The sequence below is a fragment of the Hypanus sabinus genome, chromosome 11 (assembly GCF_030144855.1).
Source record: "Hypanus sabinus isolate sHypSab1 chromosome 11, sHypSab1.hap1, whole genome shotgun sequence".
NCBI classification, from domain to species: Eukaryota; Metazoa; Chordata; class Chondrichthyes; order Myliobatiformes; family Dasyatidae; genus Hypanus; species Hypanus sabinus.
In genome coordinates, this window is record NC_082716.1 from 36,079,595 (window position 1) to 36,103,900 (window position 24,306).

General features: G+C 44.8%; 1 protein-coding gene across 3 annotated transcripts in view; it reads left to right on the forward strand.

The window, feature by feature from the left end:
- The first annotated feature begins 4,858 nt into the window (after positions 1-4,858).
- Positions 4,859-24,306, forward strand: part of ccdc24 (coiled-coil domain containing 24) — a 128,721-nt gene continuing 109,273 nt past the window's right edge. The window contains exons 1-2 of one of the 3 annotated variants that reach the window (XM_059984125.1): positions 4,859-6,435; positions 19,486-19,741. In XM_059984125.1, the coding sequence (XP_059840108.1) occupies positions 19,517-19,741 (225 nt within the window). In that variant the 5' untranslated portion in view covers positions 4,859-6,435; positions 19,486-19,516. The remainder of the gene's footprint in view (positions 6,436-19,485; positions 19,742-24,306) is intronic. The other 2 variants (XM_059984123.1, XM_059984126.1) reach the window with 2 other exon arrangements.

Here is a 24,306-nt window from a genome sequence, read left to right on the forward strand (position 1 = left end):
ACCAATCGTCACTGAAGGATCAGAAGTGGAGAACATTTTAACTGGCTGCATCACCATGTGAGGGGAGGGCTACTGTACAGAATCAAAGTGATCTGCAGATACTCATAAAATTAGTTAGCTCCATCATAGGCACTAGACTCCGTCGTATCCAAAACATCTTCAAGGAGAGCTGCCTCAGAAAGGTGGCACCGTTAAGGATCTCCACCACCCAGGACATGCCCTCTTCTCATTGCTACCATCAGAAAGGAGGTACAGACACCAGAAGGCACACACTCAACAATTTAGGACCAGCTTCTTCCCCTCTCATCCAATTTCAGAATGGACATTGAACCCACGAAACACTACTTTTTTATTTCCAATTTTACCCTGCTTATTTAACTATTATATATATTCTTACTGTAATAAGAGTTTTCTCTTTGCTCTATTATCATGGATTGCATTGTACTGCTGCCACAAAAATAACAAATTTCACATCATATGCTGGTGATATTAAACCTGATTCTGATCGGAAAAATACCAGCTGTAGTCTGCAAGGAAATGCACATGAGATTAAGCAGCATCTGCAGAGAGAGAAATCATGTTAACTTTTCTGATGAAAAGCCCCCAACCTGAAATGTTCACTCTGTTTCCCATTCTACAGATGCTGTCTGCTCTGATGAGTACGCAGAGCAAAGTTTTTGATCCACCCCACAACTGGCACGCACAAGGTGACTGCACATTTCTGTCCTCACACAGGAGTGTCACTTTTTAAATCGTGGAAGAGACAAATCATGAAACAAAATTCCTTACCTGCTCATAGATATCTACATTTTGCCATGTGTCAAACTTACAGATGTATGTTTATTCCTTTTTAAAAAAATGTTCATTATACTTGAGTACTGTGTTCGATTCTGGATCTCTCATTATAGGAAGGATTTGAAGGCATTAGAGAGGGCCAGAAAAGATTTACAAGAATGATTCCTAGGATGAGAGACTACAATTATTTGGTCCACTCAAGAGTCTGCAACTGTTTAGAGAGAAAAAAGCTGAGAGGAGATGGGATAGAAGCTGATAAAATAGCGATAGGATGGATAGTGGGAAATTGTTCCTGCTGGTGGAGCAGTCCTAGTGTAGAGATCACAGGTAGAAAATATAGGGAAACTGAATTAAAAATGATATGAGTAGAAACTTTTTTTTACTCGTACATTGCTGGAATTGGATTGCACTGCCCATTGGAACAGGATAAATAAACTGTGAAGCTACAGAGAAGGGACAGGGCGGGGGGTGAAATTGGTAAAGAGACAGAAAGGACAATGTGTGTAAAATGGATTTTGTTTGTGTTCTAATCAATCTATGATTGAGATAATTTTTTTATTTTCGCACAACTACACAGATTCAGGTTCTTGCTATACTTTGTGGTTCATTTTAAACTGGGCCAAGAGTTGAAAAAGATAAACAAAACTGGGATAGTTCATTTCAAATGGTATGTACACATTCAGCAATAAATTTCATTGCTTCAGATACCCTTGTCTTTGATCTGGAAGCCATTCTCCTAAGCATCATTAGTTGAATTAAATTATTAATTAGTTAAATCATAAAAGCATCATATGAAATTAAGTTAGTGAATTATTAAAAGTGATTTAGTGAGTTATCTATTGAAAACTGACAACCTGAGTAACTCACAAATTAATATTTAAAATCAAAATATTATCTCTCAAAGATTGTTAATCAGCAGATGTTCAGCCAGAAGTGCAGGAGTATAACTATATCCCAAACCAGACAAGAAATTTTAAGGAAACCTCTGTAACCAGTTCAGTTTCTCTTGCAGCACTGGATTTACTTTTTTTTCTTTGAAAGTGTTAGTCTGTGGCATAACCACTCCAGTGTTCTATGTATATGATAAATTACCTCGCTATCTCAACAGCCATTAATCCATTATTAATAGTTCACGAGAATGATCATTGACAATATTGTTATGCTTCTTTGTGGAATATGGAAGTAAATTTGGAAGGTTTTCAGTTTTGTAAAACTTAGTTGTACAATGCCATACAGTAAGTGAAACCACCATTTGCATGTGTTTTGAGTGTTAATGTGTTGAAGGAGTAATATGAGAAAGACTTAAAAGGTTGAAAAGGGGGCAATGTTTTCTTTAAAAACTCTGAACACATCTCAATCATTGGCATCCTCGAGATCAGAAATAGGTTAGATTTTGAAGCATGCATGCACAAGAATGTTTACATTTGAAGTTCTTTTTAAGAGTGTGGATGAGTTTCCAATTTGTTGAATGAGAATCACGTAGCATGATTGTCCTGATACAGTCAGACTCTCTTCTTCATCGAATGAATACCTGTTGTGCTGAAACTAGCAAGTTCTCATGCCAGAAATTATAATTGGAATACTTCCAGAGAAGCAGCTCATCTTTCATCATGACCCTTTTATAAAAAGGTCCAATTTTATTGTACTACTGAGTACTGAAAATTAAACAAGTAATACTTCAAACCGTTATACTCCAGAACCCTTATTATATCTTAGCTGATAAAGAGCCAGCAAGTCACAGAGCATGGAGACTGGGCAAATGTTCAATGACCAAATACACGTTAATCATTAAGTATATATTTCCATTAACCCTATACTAATCCCATTCCTTAAAAATTTCTCTCACCTGTCCATCAATTTGGCCCAAACTTTACCATTCATCTACACACGAGCAGCAAATTACAGTGGAAAATTAACTTACTAGCCAACAACTTTAGAATATGGGAGGAAACTGGAACACCAAGCAGAAAGCCCTGTAGCCACGGAGAGAACTTACAAACTCCACACAGACAGAACTGGAGGTCAGGATTGAAACTGGATGTCTGAAGCTGTGAAGCAGCAGCTCTACTGGTCTCGAAACTGGGCATCTCCTATGCAAATAGTTATACTTAATATTACCCTAATTCCCCAGCTATCAGAGTACAAGATAATTTGTAACTGGATGAAATAACATCATGCTTTTACAATGACATTTCAATAACTTTTCATTTAACTGAAGCTATAAATTACAGTATGCCTATGGTATGTTCAAAGTTCAAAGAAAGCTTATTACCAAAGTATATATGTCACCATATACAACCCCAAGACTCATTGGTCAAGACATCGAACATAAGAGTAAGCGAGAGTTGTAGCTCTATAAAACAACGATGAGAATTTACTTAGAAATATTGTATGGAATTCTGGTTATCTACCATTGTAATAGGGGTACTTTTGAACTGTCTGAACGATCTGGCATTTTTGCAGTCATCTGAAGGATTTGGTGAATTGGACTCTCGAGAATACAGGTATGGCCTCAGCGCGCCATTTCTGGAGTGGAGTTCAGCTGGATTGCGAGAGGGAGGAACAAACTAACATCTGTGGGGGTTTTTTGTGGATTCTATTGTCTTTTTTGTTTCGTGGTTCAAGGTTGTATATGGTATACATACTTTGATAATGAATTTACTTTGAACTTTGAACAGTAGTGATATGGAGGTTCTGGAAAGTGTATAGAAGAGGTCTACCAGGATTAGAAGGTAAGCGGTGTAGAAAAATTGGATAAACTTGGATTGTTTTCTCTAGAGAGTTAGAGGTTGAGAGGACTTATGATAGAAATTAATACAATTATTGCAGACATAGATAGGATAGCCAGTCAAAATATTTTGCCCAGGCTAGTACTAGAGGAAATAACACAAGGTGAGAGGTGGCAAGTTTTTTTAATAGAGAGTATGGTAGGTGCCCGGAGTACGCTGTTGGGGTAGCGGGGGAAGCAGATATGATAGTGGTATTTAAGAAGCTGTTAGGTAAAAACATGAATATTCAGGGAATATAGGAATATGGATCATGCACAGGAAGAAGTAATTTAGTTTGATTCAGTACTTAGGTTCAGCACATACATTGTGGGCCAAAGGGCCTGTTCCTTTCCTGTATTGTTCTACGTGATATGATTCTCCACTATACAAATGAATACCTAGACAAAGTTAGGAAAAGTTAACTCTACTTGCCTAAAGAAACCAAACAATGCGGATCTAATCCCGTAATTAAATGTCACAACTATGTTTAAAAAGGTATGTTTAAAGTTATAGGCTTTGATGCATGTCTGTGTCGGAACAAGGACTCATTGAAACTGCAAAGAACAGCCATTTCGTCCACACTAGTACTTATACTCCATACAAGTCTCTTCTCTGTCCACTTACTTCAATCTTTCTTTACACGGAGAGTGGCCGTTAATTTGCAAGGACCTGACATTCAAACAATGAGAGCAACCTTCTTCAATATATATACAGTAATACTAAAGTACTGCAGGTGTTTGGGATGGGAAAATATAAGCAGAAAACACTCCGGTCAGTGCCTACACAAAATGAAACAGAATTGATGATATTTCTTAAAGTCTGCCAGAAAAAAATTCTGTCTGAAATGTAGAAAAAGAGCGAGAGTTAAAGGAAACATCTGGAAGGATTTAAATTGCAAAGAAATGGTACATGGTGAAAAAGGGTGATAATAGTACAAGCAAAGAAAGAAACGATTGGTCAAGTGAAGGCAAAATAAGACGAATAATCACCTGAAATTTAAAAGAAATCCATTGTGGATTCTGGAAATTTAGAATACCAATAGAAAATATGTATAATGGGAGAATTTGGTAAGGGTTCATTCTGAGGATTTATCCAGGGGCCAACACTGATGCAGTGATAAAGAAAGCAAGAACACAGCATCCATCACCATCTGGAACATGCCTTCTTCTTGCTACTACCAATGGCAAGAATATAGATCCACACTCAATGATTTAGAAACAGTTCCTTCCCTTCCAGCATCAAATTTCTGAATAATCCATGAACCCACAAACACAGCCTCCTTAGTCATTGTTTGTCACCATTTATTTATTTACTTTTTCAACCAATGTACCCTCTAATTTTTTTTTACAGCTGTACATATCAACCATAGGTCTGGGCAGGAAATTTTTACATGGCCTGAAAATTTTGCAGCTCATTAATTTTTCTTGAAATATGCACATCAAACAAACACAAATCACAACATAAGTAAACGGTGTCAGGCAGTCCTAACAAAAGACAGGCACAATGGCAAAAGTCAAACGTTTTGATTAGACAGCATTGGCATTCAGCGGGCTGGTGTTATATTAACAATGAGCTACCAACTTCCATTCTGTTTATTGTTACAATTTGTAACAGTGCTGTAACTGCAAACACTGACAATGTAAATATGTTTAAGGTCTACAATTTTTCAAAGTAATGTTTGTGGTATATATTATTTAGAAAATCTATGGATTATATGTATAAACACAATTAATTATAGGGTATTCCACTAATAACATAGATTTCTAAATTATATTAGCCTAATTTCAAAATTATATTAACATCATATAAAATTCTAGCAGCACGGCAACAAAGGCGATGTGAGCTGGAGCATTTCAGTTACTTCATGGCTGTGAAGCCATGCACCCACGCAACTTAAGAGGGAACTGTTCGCAATTTACAATAATTTTAATATCTTTGCATAGATTCCTTCTGCAAAACAACACATTTCATGTCTTATAAGTCAGTGGCGTTAAATCTGCTTCTGCTTCTGATTGTTTGAAATTGTTGAACAATTCTGAATACAGGAGGAACAGGGAGTTCAAAGTAAGACAGTCCTAAAGAACAGTTTCAGCCTGAAACCTGTATTCGTATTCCTCCATAGATATTATCAGACGTATTAATTCCCTGGACTCTAGTTTTGTCTGCGTTGATCCAGATTTCCAGCATCTCAGTCTCTCCAGGGAACAGGAACGTGGATGTACTGGCGGACTGAGGTGGGGTTGGGAGTGTTCTGACATTTCCATGAGGGGAACTGAGCGACTATATCATCACTGCCTCAGACAGATAAACTCTTCTCGGGCTTCCAGCCGGGTACAGCTACCGGTTTCAGGTTAACGTTGATACCTGCACCCGGCTGGAAACCCGAGAAGAGTTTATTCGACATAAACGTCGGGAAAGCGCGAGATCCATTTTCAGCCTCAGACAGGGTCCAATTTTCTTGTTATCTGCTTGAAGTATTTACATTCCCATCCCTCGCGATTAAGGAGAAGTTTGTGAAACAAAACAACGTGAAATGAATAATCCTCGCTTCGGGTGGTTATTCTTTTAAGGTTTAATCGACAGTTTGAGTTACCGTGCCCTGATTTCAGGTTTCCTCGCGATCACTGCCGCGTGCGGCTCGAGGCAGGCCACCCTTGGGTGCGGTAGAAGGGCGACCTCCCGTGAGAGCGCTGTACTCGCGAGACGTCGCCCTTGGAGATGAGAGTTTGTGATGGCGACGGCGTTGGTGGGGCAAAGCCGGTGGCCGGCTGAGGGGTAGGTGAGTGCGTCTCCGTGTGACTGACAGTGCCGTGCGCCCGCTTCCTTCCCCGCATATCGACTTGTCCGACCGGAGGAAGCGTTCCCTTTTCAGGTAACTCCAGGGCGAAGTGAGGGTGTGAGGCTTTCGGCATGGACGGCTGCAGTGGTGTTTCTTGGAGCCGCGGACTTCCCGAGGGTCTGTGGGTGGTGGAGAGCGGGCAAGTTACAATAAAGTTAGGCAGGAACTACGGAGAGTTCATTTGAAACAGCTGTTTTTGGGCAAGTCCACATGCAACATGTGGAGGCTGTTTAAAGACCAACTGCATAGAGTACAGGACAGATACGTTCCAGTCAGAAGGAAGGACAAGGATGGCAAAGTAAGAGAACCTTGGATGTCAAGGGAGATGGTGAAATTAGTCAAGAATACAAATTCAAATATATATATATATATATAGTTTAGGAAGCATGTCCCTTGCTATTTGATATTGCCTGGGAGCCCTTGGCAATCGCTCTTCGTGATTCATCCCCAATATATTTGGCATTATTTGTGGGAATGGGATGCATAAGGTATCACTATATGCAGATGACCCGTTACTATACCCTGTAACCCAGAGAAATCCATCCCTGCAATAGTATCACTACTTGCCCAGTTTAGTAGTTCTTCTGGTTATAGACTGAATCTTAATAAGAGTGAGCTTTTCCCATTAAATATACGTTTCAATCTATAGACAATCACCGTTCAGACTTGTTACTGATTACTTATTTGGGTGTTAAAATAACTAAGAAGCATAAGGATCTATTTAAATTTAACTTTTTACCCTATATTGATCATGTTAAACAACTGCTTACTAAATGGTCCCCATTGTCCTTATTGTTGATTGGTAGAATTAATGCTATTAAGATGATTATTTTACCTAAATTTCTGTATCTATTTCAGGTGGTACCAATTTTCATTTCTAAATCCCTTTTATGACATTATTGATTCTAAAATTTCTTCATATATATGGCAGAATAAAATTCCTAGGTTAAGTAAGAAATATTTACAGAAATCAATAAAAGATGGCGGTTTGGCAATGCTGAACTTAAGATTCTATTATTGGGCAATTAATATTCAATAGTTAATGTTCTGGACACAAGATCTGGATGAAATTCAATGTCCACAATGGGTGAACCTCGAGCACGAGTCTGTACAGGTGTTCTCATTGGCTTCTATCTTAGGGGCCTCACTTCTCTTTCCACTTACTAAACTGAGTAAACAAATGACAAATCCAATAACTAAGCATACAATACGAATATGGCTTCAATTTCGTAAATTTTTTGATTGAATAGATTTATCCTATCAAGTCCTATTGTACCTAATTTTTTCTTCCAACCATCCAGAATTGATCAAGCTTTTCTTTTATGGAAAACGAAGGGAATAACATGTTTTCATAACTCTCTCATGTCTTTTGAACATTTGTCTAATAAATATAATTTGCCTAGATCACATTTTTTTCAGATACTTGCAGATTTTTGAATTCTATTTTACCTACTTTCCCGCTATTACATCATACTGAAATTACAGAAAATTTTTTAGTTTTAAACCCCTATCAGAAGAGTTTAATAACAATTATTTACGATCTGATTACAAAAATACATCTAGGTACATCTGATACAATTAAGAATGAATGGGGAAGAGGACTTCAGGTGTCTTTACCTATAGAGAAATGGGAGAAAATTCTCCAACTTGTTAACACTTATTCAATGTGTGCTAGACACTTTGATACAATTTAAGGTGGTTCATAGGACCCATACGTCCAAGGATAAGTTTGCTCGTTTTTATTGCCATATAAATCCTGTCTGTTACAGATGTAAGTCTGAGGTAGCTTCCTTGACACACATGTTTTGGTCTTGTCCTCTTTTGGAAAAATATTGGAAAGATATTTTTGATATTACTTCAGCAGTTTTGCGTATTGATTTACAACCTCATCCTCATACTGCAATTTTTGGATTACCAGTGAGGGACTCTAGTCAATTATCCCCTTCAGCTTGCCATTTGATTGCATTTGTTATATTAATAGCCAGAAGATCCATTTTATTTAAATGGAAAGATTCTAATCCCCCTTGCTACATTTCAATGGTTTTCCCAAACTATAGCATGTTTAAACTTGGAAAAAATTAGGAGTGGCACTATCGACCCTTCAGTTAAATTTGAAGAAACTTGGAGGCCATTTATTCAACATTTTCATATGATGTAAGCTGACCTTTTCCGAATCCTTCTCAATAACTTTTCATTCGTGTATAGAGGAGCGAGTTAATGACAAATAATGATTTGAGCTAATGAAACATGGCAGCCCAGCTTTTGTTTTGTTTTTATTTTGTTTTTTTTTAGTTTAGGGGGACTTTTTTTGAATCTTTTTCATGTTTGGTTACTAAGAGATTGGGAGGCGTAGATTACATATGTTACTTGGAGTCTGTTTCTGTATACGTTAACTGTTGTTAATGTAATCCCGATCTCTTTGTATCATTATCATTGCTATGTTTATCTACTCTAAACTCAATAAAAAAAAGATTAAGAAAGAAAGTTTAGGAAGCTAGAATCAGACCCTTGAGTGTTATAAACACGCCAAAAAAAAAACTCAAGAAGGGAATTAGGAAAGCCAGGAGGGGCTATGAAAAGATCTTGGCAAGTAGGATTAAACAGAATCTCAAAGGCATTCTGTACAACTCACTCCTCAAGAATCAACTCCTCTCTCAGTAAGGACCTGGACCCACTGCAATTTGCCTATCTCCACAATGGGTCTTTGGCGGATGCGATCTCAATGGCTCTGCTGCAGCTGTGGATCACCTGGACAATATAAATACCCATGTCTGTATGCTGTTTATTGACTATAGCTCAGTGTTTAACACCATCATTCCTACAGTCCTGATCAAAAAATGAGCCTCTGTGCCTCCCTTTGCAACTGGATCCTCAACTTCCTAACCGGAAGACCACAATCTGAATAGATTGGCAATAAAGTCTCCACCTTGCTGACAATCAATACTGGTACACCTCAGGGAAGTGTGCTTAGCACACTGCTCTCCTCTCTTTACACCCATGACTGTGTGGCTAGGCATAGCTCAAATGTCATCTATAAATTTGCTAAATTGGTAGAATCTCAGATGGTGACAAGAGAGCATACAAACTAGCTGAGTCGTGTTAAAGCAACAACATTGCACTGAACGTAAGTTAGACCAAAGAGCTGATTGTGGACTTCATAAAGGGTAAGATGAACACAAGCCAATCCTCCTAAGGTAATCAGAAGTGGAGAGAGTGAGCAATTTCCTGTTGCTGGGTGTCAGTATCTCTGAGGACCTAACCTGGTCTTGTCGTGGTTTCTCATGCCCCACAAATGATTAGGAGACGCGGAAGATTCTTAAAGAAGGGTTAAACTTTAATTTGCAAATCAAAGCTGAGACAGTCATTGAGCTAGTCGCTGATTGCCCACCGATCTTTGGACACACCATTTTTTTATAGCAATCTCCAGGTCCAGTTATTATAGTTGCGTTTCACACGTACCACACGTACATCTTGTCACTATTGTTTCTACCCATTGACTTAATCATGTTCTAATCTACATCTCTTAGCTACCTTTCATTAACACACCATTGTCTTCTACATTCTTAATATTTCATTCTCCTGCTAAATTGGGTATATGCATAGCAAATAGCAAACTCAGATTACATAATTTACATCTCTTAGCTTCCTCTAACACACATTCTTCTACATTTTTAGGATGCATGCATAGCAAATAGCAAGCTCAGAACTGAGCAAAATTTATACTCCAATAGTCTCAACATATTGATGCAGCTATAAAGGAGGCAAGATGATGGCTGTATTGTGGCGGCCCACACACTCGGGACTTGAACCGCCTTCGGGAGCTGCGGGCAGACATGTGGTAGCGTGTTTGGAACTACCCACTCAGGGCAGACCTCCTGGGGACAGTCTGACGTCACGACCGCCCTGCGGGCACAGGGGCCCATGGGAGGGAAGATTTAAGCATGCGATTTTTGAATCAGTAAAGGCATTCAGAGTTCAGCTCTCTCTGCCTCCGTGTGTTTCTTTAGTAGTGTGTTGCACATGACTACATTGGTGACCCCGATGTTCCAGACAGCATCTGGAGTCGGCGACTCAGTGACCAGACATGAGTTCGAGCAACTCGCACAGTGCGGTCTCTCTGAAGATGCCAACTTTCTGGGCCACTCAGCCCCACGTTTGCTTCAAGCAGGGTAAGGCCCAGTTCAATATCAGAGACATTAAAGCCGACACCATGTGGTACTACTACGTGGTCAGCACGCTTGACCAGGAGACGATAGGCTGGATCATTGACTTCCTACGCTAGCCACCAACGGAGGACAGGTGGCTCCTAAGCTTAAGGCGCTCCTGATCCATACCTTCGGACTCTCCCACCGCGAACGGGCCACGTGGCTCCTACACATGGACGGCCTGGGAGATCGCACGTCATCCGAGCTCATGAATGATATGCTGGCACTCATGGACGGCCATAAATCGTGCCTTTTATTTGAACAGTTGTTCCTCGAGCAAATACCAGAGGACATTCGCCGCCTCCTGGTGAGTGAGGATTTCAGTGACCTACACAGGGTCACGGCTAAAGCAGACGTCATTTGGCAGAGCAAACAATGTGGAGCAGTCTCCATTGGCCTAGTTATGATCACGCGCCCCACAGCCCAGGCCCCGCAACTGAAGCCGTCGAGAAGAAAGCCACGGGAGAGAAAGACGAAAGTTCGGAACAATGGTGTTTCTATCACCAGAGATGGGGCTCAGGCGTGCGCCACTGCCGTCCACCATGTGCTTTTCCGGGAAACGCCGGGGCCAGCCGTCGTTAATGGCTACAACGGCTGGCCACCGAGACAGCCGCCTGTACCTCTGGGACTGACACTCGGTGCTTCCTGGTAGACACCGGGGCTGAAGTCAGCGTACTCCCCCCCCCCCCACTCAAACATGGACACTCGTAACGCGGTCCCAGGCCCTGAACTCACCGCTGCAAATGGCACCAATATTCGGACGTACTCACTGCACTTCGGGTCAGCCGTTTCGCTTGGATTTTCACGTTGGCAGTGGTGTCACAGCCACTACTAGGAGCAGATTTCCTACGGGCCGACTGCCTCCTGATCGACTCGAAAGGCCAGCATTTGGTCCATGCTAAGACATTCCAGACTTTCCAGCTCGGAGAAGCCAAGCTACCAGCCCTCCACCTGGATTCCATGACCCTCTCGGGTAACGAATTCGCCAGGGTGTTGGCGGAATTCCCCTCCATAGTCACCCTGCTGTTCTCCACGGCTGACCCCAAGCACGGCGTACAGCACCACATCCCCACGCAAGGACTGCCACTGCACCGCTGTCGCAGGCTCCCACCCGACAAGCTCCACCTCGCCATGGAGGAGTTCCGTAAGATGGAAGAGATGGGAATTGTACACCGCTCAGACAGCCCATGGGCATCCCTGCTGCATATGGTGCCCAAGTCCGCAGGAGGGTGGAGGCCCTGCGGAGACTACAGAAGGCTCAATGACGCCACAACCGCCAACAGATACCTGGTACTCCACATCCAGGACTTCATGGTGAACCTGCATGGAGTGACCATCTTCTGGAAAATTGACCTGGTCAGGGGATGCCATCAGATGCCAGTGCACCCCGACGACGTGCCCAAGCCAGCCCTCATCACCCCATTCGGCTTGTTCAAATTCCTGAGGATGCCTTTCGGTCTGAAGAATGCAGTCACGGTGGGAAAGGCCTGGATTTTGTTTTCATTTACTTGGACGATATCCTAGTGGCCAGCAGTTCACACCAAGAGCACATGGCACATCTGCCCTAGCTCTGCCAATGCCTGAGCGACCACGGACTGGCAATCAATCTGGCGAAGTGCCAGTTTGGGCTGATGGAGGTCGACTTCTTAGGCCACAGAGTCAACCGACATGGTGCAGTTCCCCTACTGGACAAGGTCCAGGCCATCCGCCAGTTCCCCAAGCCCAGCACGGTCAAGGGCCTGCAGGAGTTCATAGGGGTGGTCAACTTTTATCATCGGTTCATGCTGGTGGTGGCACGCATCATGAGACCCTAGTTCAGCCTGATGACCGGCAAGGCCAAAGAAGTGGCATGGGACTTGGAGTCCATGGAGGCGTTCGAGCAGACCAAGGAGTCGCTGACAAAGGCAGCCCTCCTAGTGCACCCGAGAGTCGATGTACTCAACAGCACTCACAGTCGAACGCTTCAACACTGCATTCGGAGGAGTCCTGGAGCACCTCGTCGAGGACCAGTGGTGACCACTCGCTTTCTTCAGCCAGCACCTACGGCCACCAGAGGTGAAGTACAGCGCTTTCGACAGAGAGTTGCTAGCGCTGTACCTGGCTGTCCAGCATTTCTGGTACTTTCTCGAGGGAAGGGAGTTCACTGTGTATACGGACCACAAGCCCCTCACCTTCGCACTGTCCTTTATTTCAGAATTCGCCATGGACATCCGCCACATTGCAGGGCAGAACAACGTCATCGCTGACACACTGTCTCGCCCCTGCCTCCACTCAGTAGGCATATCATCCTCAGGAATAGACTATGCAGCACTGGCGGAAGCACAACGGTTGGACACCGAGATCCCGGCTTACTGCACCGCCGTTTCAGGGCTCCAGGTGGAGGACGTCTCCATCAGCCCAGCAGCGGATCGACTCCTGTGCGACATGTCTACCAGCAAACCCTGACCCGTGGTACCAGCAGCATGGAGGTGCCAGGTGTTCTACACACTGCACGACCTGGCCCATCCGCCCATCCGGGCGTCCATCAAGCTGGTAGCGGACAGATTTGTCTGGCACGGATTGTGCAAACAGGTCGGACACTGGGCCAGGAGCTCCGTTCACTGCCAGACCGCCAAAGTCCAGTGACACGTGAAGGCTCACCTCCAGCTGTTCCAGCCGACGCATAGGAGGTTCGATGTGGACATCGTCGGCCCCCTGTCAGTCTCCCAGGGCACCAGGTATATCTTTACCATGGTACACAGGTACACCAGATGGCCGTAAGCCGTACCGCTCGCAGACACGTCCACTGAGTCTTGCGCCAGGGCGCTCATTGCAAACTGGATCGCCAGGTTCAGCCTCCCAACGACATCACCTCTGACAGAGGGGCGTAGTTCATGTCTGATTTGTGGACAGCACTGGCTCAGCTCCTGGGCACCCAGCTGCATCACACCACAGCATACCATCCCCAGTCCAACAGTTTGGTAGAGCAATTTCACCGGCATCTCAAGTCAGCCCCTGTTGGCACACCTCAGGGGCCCCAACTGGACAGATGAGCTTCCCTGGGTCCTACTGGGCATCCACACAGCCCTCAAGGAGGACCTGAACATCTCCTCAGCAGAATTGGTCTACGGCGCCCCCCTGGCGGTCCCAGGCGAATTTGTACCAGAGGCCCGAGGTTTGGAAGAAACTCCAGCAGCAGTGCTAACGAGGCTGCGGGACAAGGTAGGGACCCTGGCACCAGTCCCAACCTCCAGGCATGGTCCCACGCCGTCCTTCACCCCTAACAACCTCCAAGACTGTATGTTTTATTTGCAGGGACATACACAGGTCACCTCTACAGTGCTCGTATGAGGGACCCTTCAAGACGATCTGGCACAACGGAACCACGTGTGTTGTGGAGGTGGGTGGCCAGGGAGAGACTTTTACAGTGGACTGCCTCAGCCCAGCGCACTTGGACATTGAGCAACCAGTGAGGGTACCCGCACCGTGCTGGCGAGGCTGGCCACCCAGGCAAGCCACACAGACAGTCGGGGCTCCACTCCCCTGATGGACGTTTCGGGGGCGGGTGGTGTGGCGGCCCACACACACAGGACTCGAACCGCCATCAGGAGCCGCGGGCAGATACGCAGTAGTGTGTTTGGAACTACTTGCTCGGGGCAGACCTTCCGGGGACTGTCTGATGTCACATCTGCCCCACAGGTTGCAGAGGCTCATGGGAGGGGGGATTTAAGCGCACAATTTTGAATCAGTAGAGGCATTCTGAGTTCAGCTGTCTCTGCCTCCGTGTGTTTCTTTAGTAGCGTGTTACGCGTGACTACAGTATTTCATTTGGAGTTTGAGGAGGTTTAGTTTGTCACCTAAAACAGTCAAACTTCTACAGATGTACTGTGGAGAGCATTCTGACTGGCTGCATCACTGTCAGGCATGGAGGGTGGGGTTGTGGGGGTGGCTTCTGCACAGGATTGAAGTAAGCCATTGAAAGCTGTAAAATTAATCAGCTCCATCATGGGTACTAGTCTCTGAGGTATCCAAGACCTCTTCAAAGAGTGGAGCCTCAGAAAGGTGGCATCTGTTGTTAAGGATCCCCACCACCCAGGACATACCGTTTTCTCATCATTGCCATCAGGAAGGAGGTACAGAAGCCTGAAGGCACATACTGGGGATTCAGGAACAGCTTCTTCCCCTCTGCCATACAATTTCAGAATAGACATTGAACTATGAACACTACTTCACTACCTTTTTAAATTTCTGTTTTAGCACTACTAATTTTAATTTAACTATTTAATATACATATATACTTACTATAATTCTGCTGCAGAGTTAACAAATTTCTCAACATATGCCAGTGATATTAAACCTGATTCTGACTTGCATTAGGAGCAAGAGGATAAAAAAGGAGAGGGTGGGATAAAGGGTGGAATATTTGCTTTGATACAAAAGATAGATAAGGTCCTTAATGAGTACTTTACATTAAGTATTTACTGAGGGTAAGGATGGGGAGGACAGAGAGATCAGTGTTGAGATGATTAATACACTTGGGCCTTTGGGACTCAGAGTGTTAAGGTGGGTAAGTTCACAGGCCTGATGGGATATACAGCAGGTTACACTGGACAACAATTTTTTACAAAACTGTTGCTTCCTCTGAATTTTTTTTGTTATGAAGGCTGCTTGAAGAATATTATGAACACACATTTAACTTCAGACTACTTGTATCACGTAAGTATTTGAAGAAACAAGAAAATAACTTTTATTGAATATAATGTTTAATTGCATAATGGTGCTGATGATTTTGTGAATATATGGCTCCTCTATAGAGAGAGTTAAGTACACCAGGTTCCTGGGAGTTCACATCATAATTTACTTCACCTGGTCCCTTAATATCACCTCCCCAAACAAGGAGGCACAGTAGTGCCTCCACTTCCTAAGAAGGTTGAGGCAAGCAAGAATTACCCCCCCCCCCCGCTCCCCCACCCATCATCTTCGCTGTGTTTTATAGGTTTATCATTGAGAGCGTCCTGACAAGTTGCACCTCCATACACCCAAAAGTATTCAGGAAGCTAAATCTTTCTTGTCCAATGTTACTGAGAGAAGCAAATGGAGAGTGCTGGGGTGTTGACCAATATTTTTACGTCCTTTCTAAGTACGGGTGAGGTCCTGGAGGACTGGCAATTAGCTAATTTTGTTCCATTGTTCAAGAAGGGAACTAGGGATAATCTTGAAAACTACAGACTGGTGAGTCTCATGTCAGTGGTAAGGACATTGCTCGAACAAATTCTGAGGGATAAGCTCTATGAGGGCATTTGGAATACAATCGCCTAACTAGGGAGAACTAGTATAGCTTTTTTTGCATGGCAAGTCATGTCATACTAACTTGATATGAATTTTTTGATGATGTGACGAGGCTGATTTTTTTTGAAGGTAGAGCTGTGTACGTTGCCTACATGGATTTCTGTCAGGTGTTTGACAAGGTCCCTCATGGGATACATGAGCTCCATGGTGAGTTGGCCATATGGATTCATGACTGGCTTGCCCATAGAAATCAGAGGATGGTTGTTAAACAGACTTATTCTAGCCGGATGAGTGTGATTAAATGTGCCTGCCTGGATTTGTACAGTGACCTCTGTAATTTGTGATGTATAAAAATGACCTGGATGAAAATAAGATCAATGTGTTAGTAAGTTTGCAGATGATACAAAGATTGGTAGTGTTATAGACAGTATAGATGACTCGCAAAGAATATAGCAGGATGTAGATCAGTTGCAGATATGCGCAGAGAATTAAGACCACAACATATAGGAGCAGAATTAAGTCATTCAGCCTATCGAGTCTGCTCTGACATTTCATCATCAACAAAATTAAAGCTTGTCCATAAAATAGCACAGTATTTCACAAGTTATGCCAAGATACCGATGAAGAGTTTGAAAGCTTGCTTATTCATACTGTGGTGCATTGGTTGTCAAAAGGCTACTGGTTAAAATGTTTCTTTGATCTTTTTGACACTGGTTGAATTTTTGCTAAGCTGACAAGAGCTTGGGAAACAAGGTTGAATGTCTTTGTGGAGATGTTGCATACCAACCTGATCTGTATGAGAAAATGTACATTCTAAATATGGAACTACAGGGTGAGAATTTCAATTTATTCCTGGCAAAAAGTGCAGTATCCACTTTTATTGGAAATGTATAAGCAAAACATTCAAGAAGAATGTTCTCACAGTTTCTCTGCATGGCACAGATGAAGATTTGTAAGAGTACTGCTTATACCTGCAGTCACTGAAGAAGGATTTTCAGAATTGATTCAAGGATTTGAATGACCTGGAAATTCTGGACTGGGTTGTTAATCCTTTTCTTTGCAAAGTGCAAGAACAGGAAGAGAGCTTGCAAGAAAAAGTCATTGAAACTCAATGATGACGAATAAATGGTTTTCAAAAAATGGCAGCTTTTGTGGTATGTGGCTACACAGTTATATAAAGTTTCCTGGTTTTTCTTGCTCTTCATTACATTTCCATTCTCCTACTTTGTTGAAAGAGGCTTCAGTATAGTGAACCATATAACCACAAATTGCTCAGACATTGTTACACATTGGGGCTTTAGGCTTTTGCAACCACAACCTGAACCAGATATTTCAACTCCTGCTAAAAACCATTGAGCTCAAGGATTGCATTGATATCGAAGCTGTTGTACAATGTACAACTACTGTGTAAGCTAGGTTTAAAGTCAAATAAAAAAATTAAAGCAGAATAATTTTTCTCATGTTAGCATATGGTAGACATCTTTTTGCACTCTGGAGCTGCTGGAAAGTATATTGTGCCTAAGAGGGGTGTTGGCAAGTATGAATGCACTTTATGGGGGCTTTGACAAGTGTGAAAGTTGGGAAACACTGGTTTAGAAAAATGACAAATAATCGTTTAATATTATAAACAGCTGAAGTTGGTAAATATGACCTAATGGGGAGAATCTAAAATCAGGAGACATTGTTAGAGTAACACACTGAGCACTTATGAGAAAATGAGCAATTATTTCTCTCAGATGAAATGGATATTTGGAATTATTTGTTCTGGAGAACTATGAAGGCTATATCATTAAATATATTCTGAGAGATATGATTGGAGGATCAAGGGTGATGGGGAATGAACAAGGAAGTGGAATTGAGGCCAAAATTGAACCTACCATGATCTTATCAAAAAGCAAACCAAATTTGAGGGCTATTTGACCTGCTTCTCTTTTCTAAATGCTTGGATGACTCTATTAGTCCTTAAACTCTTCTTCCTATCCTATTACTATTGCATATGGTTCACATACTGAGTGTAGACTTTTGGATTTTTTGCAATTCTATTTTCACTTTTCTCATTTCATTGTCCTGTTCATCCATCCTCTCAACTATTATTTGATTTTCTTCTTGAATATATCACATTATCTATTTAGAGATAGAGTGGAACGGGCCCTTGGAGCTGTGCTGCCAGCAACCCACGTCCCATTCCCATTCTGATTTGTCTATCCATGGCCTCCTCTACTGTCAAGATGAAGCCACACTCAGGTTGGAGGAACAGCACCTTATATTCCGTCTGGGTAGCCTCCAACTTGATGGCATGAGTACTGATTTCTGTAACTTCAGTTAATGTCCCTCCTCCCCTTCTTACCCCATCCCTGATTTATGTATTCCCCCCCCCCCTTCCTCTCTCTCTGCCCATCACTCTTTGCCTGTTCTCCATCTCCCTCTGGTGCTCCCCTACCCCTTGCTTTCTCCCTAGGCCTCCCATCCCATGATACTTTCCCTTCTCCAGCTCTATATCCCTTTTGCCAATCACCTTTCCAGCTCTTAGCTTCACCCCACCCCCTCCTGGCTTCTCCTATCGTTTCAGATTTCCCCCTCTCCCTCCTACTTTCAAATCTCTTACTATCTTTTCTTTCGGTTAGTCCTGACGAAGTGTCTCCGCCCGTAACGTCAACAGTGCTTCTTCCTATAGATGCTGCCTGGCCTGCTGTGTTCCACCTGCATTTTGTGTGTGTAACCCACCTTTTAATGGGACAATGTCCAATTAACCTATTAATCGGTGTGCCTTTGGACTGTGGGAGGAAATTGGAGCACTTGGAGTAAACCTACACATTCCACAAGGATGATGTACAGAGCATGCTGGGATTGTACTTTGAACCCTGCCACCCTGAGCTGTAATAGTGTTGCACTAGCTGCTACGTGTGTCACCCTTTCTTTGTTTTATCATATTTGTGTCCCTTTTGTCATACTAGGAGCTGTGGTATAAGTTCATCTGCTTTGTCCTGTTCTGTGGGAATGCATTTGGCGGTTATATGAAACGTCTCTCATCTCTTATTTAAATATCTCCCAGTATTATTTTACTTTTTTACTTGCTCATTTTGGTTCTGCTTTAACTGGATCGAAGACTCTTTTATCCCATTAAAGTCAGTCCTTTCCAAATGAGGAAGTTCTACATGAAAAGCAGTAACATACAAACTAAATCTTATAATTTAATCCTCAACAAAACCAGGAACACCCTATTCTTCAGATTCCTAAATGTATTAATCTCCTAAATGTGTTACCTTTTTCTTTTGAGTCTCCAAAGTAACCAATCTGCATTTGTTATTTCCAATTTTCCTGCTATTCAATCTCTTGTGATACTCACTTTTTGACATTTTCATCTTTCCTAATAGAGTATCAGCACCTCTTACAGTTCAGGGAGGCCCTTGTCATGCACTAATCTCCCTGGGACTAGAGGTGCACTCTAAATTTGCTCTGCACCTAGCATAAACCGTCACTAATGCCTTATCCTTATATTTTGTTTGTGAGTATCCTAAATAAAGGTTTTGAAATTGTCAGATTTCTTCCAGCACTAAAGCGTTTATTGATTCATTTATCAGTCCATTTATCCTACCATTTTCTTTTGCAGGTTCTGCCTGGGGAGTAATTGGCATGTGCATATGCAATCATCGATGGGACAGACACCTTGGTTTAATGCCTCTGGATCTGATGCAGAACAAAGTCTAAAGTTTGAAGATGAAGACAGCAGATTTACTAGTAACTATAAGCAACCGTCATCACTGTGGAAACTAATAGAGGAATGTGTCCCTCCAACTGAGAGAGATGAAATCAGAGTAATTCTAGGAGAATCAGCAGTGGACCTCAACCAGGACTTGCATGCAGAGGCAAGAAATGTCACTATCCAAGCCATACTCTTGCTAAGTACATTTAAGAGATTAACTTTTGATGTCAGATCACAGAAGTGGTCTATTCATTTTTTTGAACTTGTGCTTAGCTCCTATGCTTGCTTTTGGTCCAAAGCTGTAAACTATTTTTATCCTTGAGTACCTGGCCAAGCCTCATTTAACATCATTTGTATAATTAGATTTCATCACATTTTAAGTTAGTGCATGTAAGTTCCTCCCAGCTTATTGATATAGAGAAATGGTTTGAAACTCATGACCTCTGGCAAATGGATCATGGAACATAGAGCAGTACAGGAAAGCCACCAACCTTCATGTAATCTACAAATTTATTAACCCACTCTTCCACTTCCTCATCCAAGTCATTTTTAAAAATCACAGAGCCAGAGGTGTTGAAACAGATCTCTGAGGAACAGCAAACTCCAGTCAATATGTACAAAAAAGATGGATGAACTCAGCATCCGTTGAAAGGAGCAGTCAATGTTTTGGGCCACGACCCTTCGTCAGGACTAAAGAAGGGGGCTGGGGCCCTATAAAGAAGGTGGGGGGAGGGTGGAAAACCAATCAGAGGAAAGATCAAGGGGTGGGGGAGGGGAAGCAGGGAGGGGATAGGCAGGAGAGGTGAAGAAGGAATCTAAGGGGAAAGCACTATGGGTAGTAGAAGAAGGCAGAGTCATGAGAGGTGATAGGCAGCTAGAAGAGGAGACAGAGTGAAGGTGGGATAGGGGAAGGGAGAGGGAGGGAATTACCAGAAGTTGGAGAATTCGATGTTCATACCAAGGGGCTGGAGACTACCCAGACGGTAGATGAGATGTTGTTCCTCCAACCGAAGTTTGGCCTCATCATGGCAGTAGAGGAGGCCATGTATGGACATATCTGAATGGGAATGTGAAGGAGAGTTGAAGTGAGTGGCAACCGGGAGATCCTGTCTGTTGTGGTGGACGGAGCGTAGGTGTTCGACGAAGCAGTCCCCCAATCTGCGTCGGGTCTCACCGATGTAGAGGAGGCTGCGCCGGGAGTACCAGATGCAATAGGCTGGCCACAGCTGACCACAGGCTGGAGGTGAACTGGGCACCTCTGTCAGAGGTAATGTGGGCCAGTACACCAAAGCGAGATACCCAGGCTGTGATTAGTGCTCGGGCGCAGGATTCAGAGGTGGTGTTGGTGAGCGGGACCGCCTCTGGCCATCTTGTGAACCGGTCCACGATAGTCGAGGTGCTGCGCTCCTCACGACACTGGCAGGGGGCCCACGATATCCACATGAATGTGGTGGAAACGCCGGCGGGTGAGGTGGACCTGCTGCGGCAGAGCTTTGGTGTGCAGCTGCACCTTGGCTGTTTGGCAGTGCATGCACATTTTGGCCCAATCACTGACCTGCTTGCAGAGTCCGTGCCAAAAGAACCTGTTGGCTACCATCTGGACGGTTGTCCTGATGGAGGGGTGCGCTAAGTTGTGAATGGAGTTGAAAATATGCCGCCGCCAGGCTGCCGGAACGACGGGGCGGGGTTGGCCGATGGTGACGTCACAGAGTAGGGTCCTCTCACCTGGGCCTACGGGGAGGTCCTGGAGCTGCAAACTGGAGACTGCAGTTCTGTAACTAGGAATCTCCTCATCTGCCTGCTGCACCTCTGCCAGCGCTTCAAAGTCTACCCCCTGGGACAGGGCTTGGATGTTAGGGCGGAAGAGGGCATCCGCCACGACGTTGTCCTTTCCCGAGACATGCCGGACATCCGTCATGTATTCGGAGATGTAGGACAGATGTCACTGCTGGCGGGATGACCAGGGGTCGGATGTTTTCGTGAACGCAAAGGTAAGCGGTTTGTGGTCTGTGAACGCGGTGAAGGGCTTACCTTCTAAGAAATACCTGAAATGCCAGATTACCAGGTATAGCGCCAGCAGTTCCTGGTTGAAAGCACTGTATTTGAGCTCGGGCGGTCGTAGGTTTTTGCTGAAAAATGCCAGGGGTTGCCAGCGACCCTCGATGAGTTGTTCCAGCACTCCACCGACTGCCGTGTTAGATGTGTCCACTGTGAGGGTGGTAGGGACGTCTGTTCTGGGGTGCACTAGCATCACGGCGTTTGCCAAGGCTTCTTTGGTTTTAATGAAAGCGGCTGCGGACTCCTTGTCCCAGGTAATGTCCTTGCCCTTACCCGACATCAGGGCAAACGGGGTGCATGATTTGGGCTGCTGAAGAGAGGAAGCGGTAGTAGAAATTCACCATACCCACGAATTCCTGAAGGCCTTTGATTGTGTTGGGTCAGGGGAAATGGCGGACCGCGTCTACCTTGGTGGGCAGAGGGGTTGCCCCGTCTTTAGTAATCCTGTGGCCCAGGAAGTCGATGGTGTCGAGCCCGAACTGGCATTTGGCCGGGTTGATTTTTAGGCCATATTCACTCAGTTGGGTGTAGAGTTGACGGAGGTGGGACAGATGCTCCTGACGACTACTGCTGGCTGTGAGGATGTCGTCCAAATAGATGAAAGCGAAGTCCAGGTCGCGTCCCACCGTGTCCATTAACCGCTGAAACGTCTGTGTGGCATTCTTTAGGCTGAACAGCATGCGGAGGAACTTGAAAAGGCCGAACGGGGTGATGAGTGCCGTTTTGGGGACGTCGTTCTGATGCATTGGGATTGAATGGTATTCCCGGACGAGATCTACCTTGGAGAAGATACATGCGCTATGCAGGTTTGCTGCGAAATCCTGAATCTGCGGCACAGGGTAGCAGTCCGGTGTTGTAGCCTCGTTCAGCCTGCGGTAGTCGTCACATTGTCTCCAGCCCCCTGTTGCTTTGGGCACCGTGCAGGGGGTAGGCACATTGGCTGTCGGATCGCCGTATGATCCCCAATTCCTCCATCCTCTTGAACTCCTCCTTCGCCAGCTGGGGCTTGTCCGGGGGAAGCCTTCGAGCAGAGGCGTGGAGGGGTGGTCCCTGGGTTGGGATGTGGTGCTGTACGCCGTGTCTGGGCATGGCTGCCGTGAACTGCCGCACCAGCACCAATGGGAATTCCGCCAGGACTCTGGTGAAGTCGTTGTCGGACAGCGTGATGGAGTCGAGGTGTGGGGCTGGCAAATGGGCTTCTCCCAGGCAGAACGTCTGAAAGGTCTCGGCGTGGACCAGTCTCTTCCTTGGCAGGTCGACCAGTAGGCTGTGAGCTCACAAAAAATCTGCTCCCAGGAGCGGTTGGGCTACGGCGGCCAGTGTGAAGTCCCACGTGAACCGGCTGGAGCCGAACTGTAGCCACACAGTACGGGTGCTGTTCGTCCTTACTGTGCTGCCGTTCGCAGCCCTCGGGGGGGGGATCCCGGTTCTCTGTTGTGGGTGTTGTAACTCGTCGGAGGTAAGACGCTGATCTCGGCTCCAGTATCGACCAAAATGCGGCGTCCCGACTGCTTGTCCTAGACATACAGGAGGCTATCCCGATGGCCAGCCACCGTAGCCATCAGCGGCGGCTGGCCCTGGCGTTTCCCGGGAACTTGCAGGGCGGGCTACAGCAGCGGGCTTCTGCGCCCCACCGCTGGTGGTAGAAGCACCATTGTTTGTTGGTCTCCTCACCCCTACCTCTGGGGTTAGCAGGCTCTGCGGCCGGGCCTGGTCTGGTCTGCTGCTGGGAGCATGACCTGGTGATCTGTGCAATGGATGCCCTACTCTCCTTCTTGGCTTTCCACAGCACGTCTGCCCGGGCTGCCACCTTCTGGGGGTTGCTGAAATCCGCGTTGGACAGCAGCAGGCGTATGTCCTCGGGCAGTTGCTCCAGGAACACCTGCTCAAACATGAGGCAGGGCTTGTGTCCTCCGGCCAGGGACAGCATCTCGTTCATCAAAGCCGACGGTTGCCTATCCCCCAAACCATCCAGGTGCAGTAAGCGGGCAGCTTGCTCACGCCATGAGAGTCCGAAAGTCCTTATGAGCAGGGCTTTGAATTCTGTGTATTTGCCGTCCGCTGGGGAAGACTGTATGAACTCCTCAACCTGGGCGGCTGTCTCCTGGTCGAGGGAGCTCACCATGTAGTAGTAACGTGTAGCCTCCGAGGTTATCTGCCGAATGTGGAATTGGGCTTCTGCTTGCTGGAACCATAGGTGAGGTCGCAGCGTCCAGAAACTTGGCAGTTTTAACGAAACTGCATGAACAGATGTGGTGTCGTTCATCTCCGGTCCAAATATCGTTTGGGCCATTGGGGTCACCAATTGTAGCAGTGTGCTACACGCAGCGCTGAAATAACGACACATTGTCGGTGAGCTGCAGTTGCAGAAGATGTTTATTCAAACTTTGTGGCCTCGCTTTAAAGCCTTCCCGATCCCGCCCTCCCCGGGATTCACAGTCCACAGTCCCGTCCCGCGTGTGGGCTTTTTCCCCTGCTGATGAAGCAGGCTTGGCGCCCTCTTTGGGACCGGCCTCAATGCCGGCGCGCGACACTTTGTGAGCCGGTTCGAGTGCGCTGGAAAGTGGGTCGCCACAGTATAACTTAGCTTGGCACAGGGCTCATTGTTGTTTGTAAACTATATCAATGATTTGGAAAGGAATTTACAATGCTCGCTTAAGTTTGCAGATG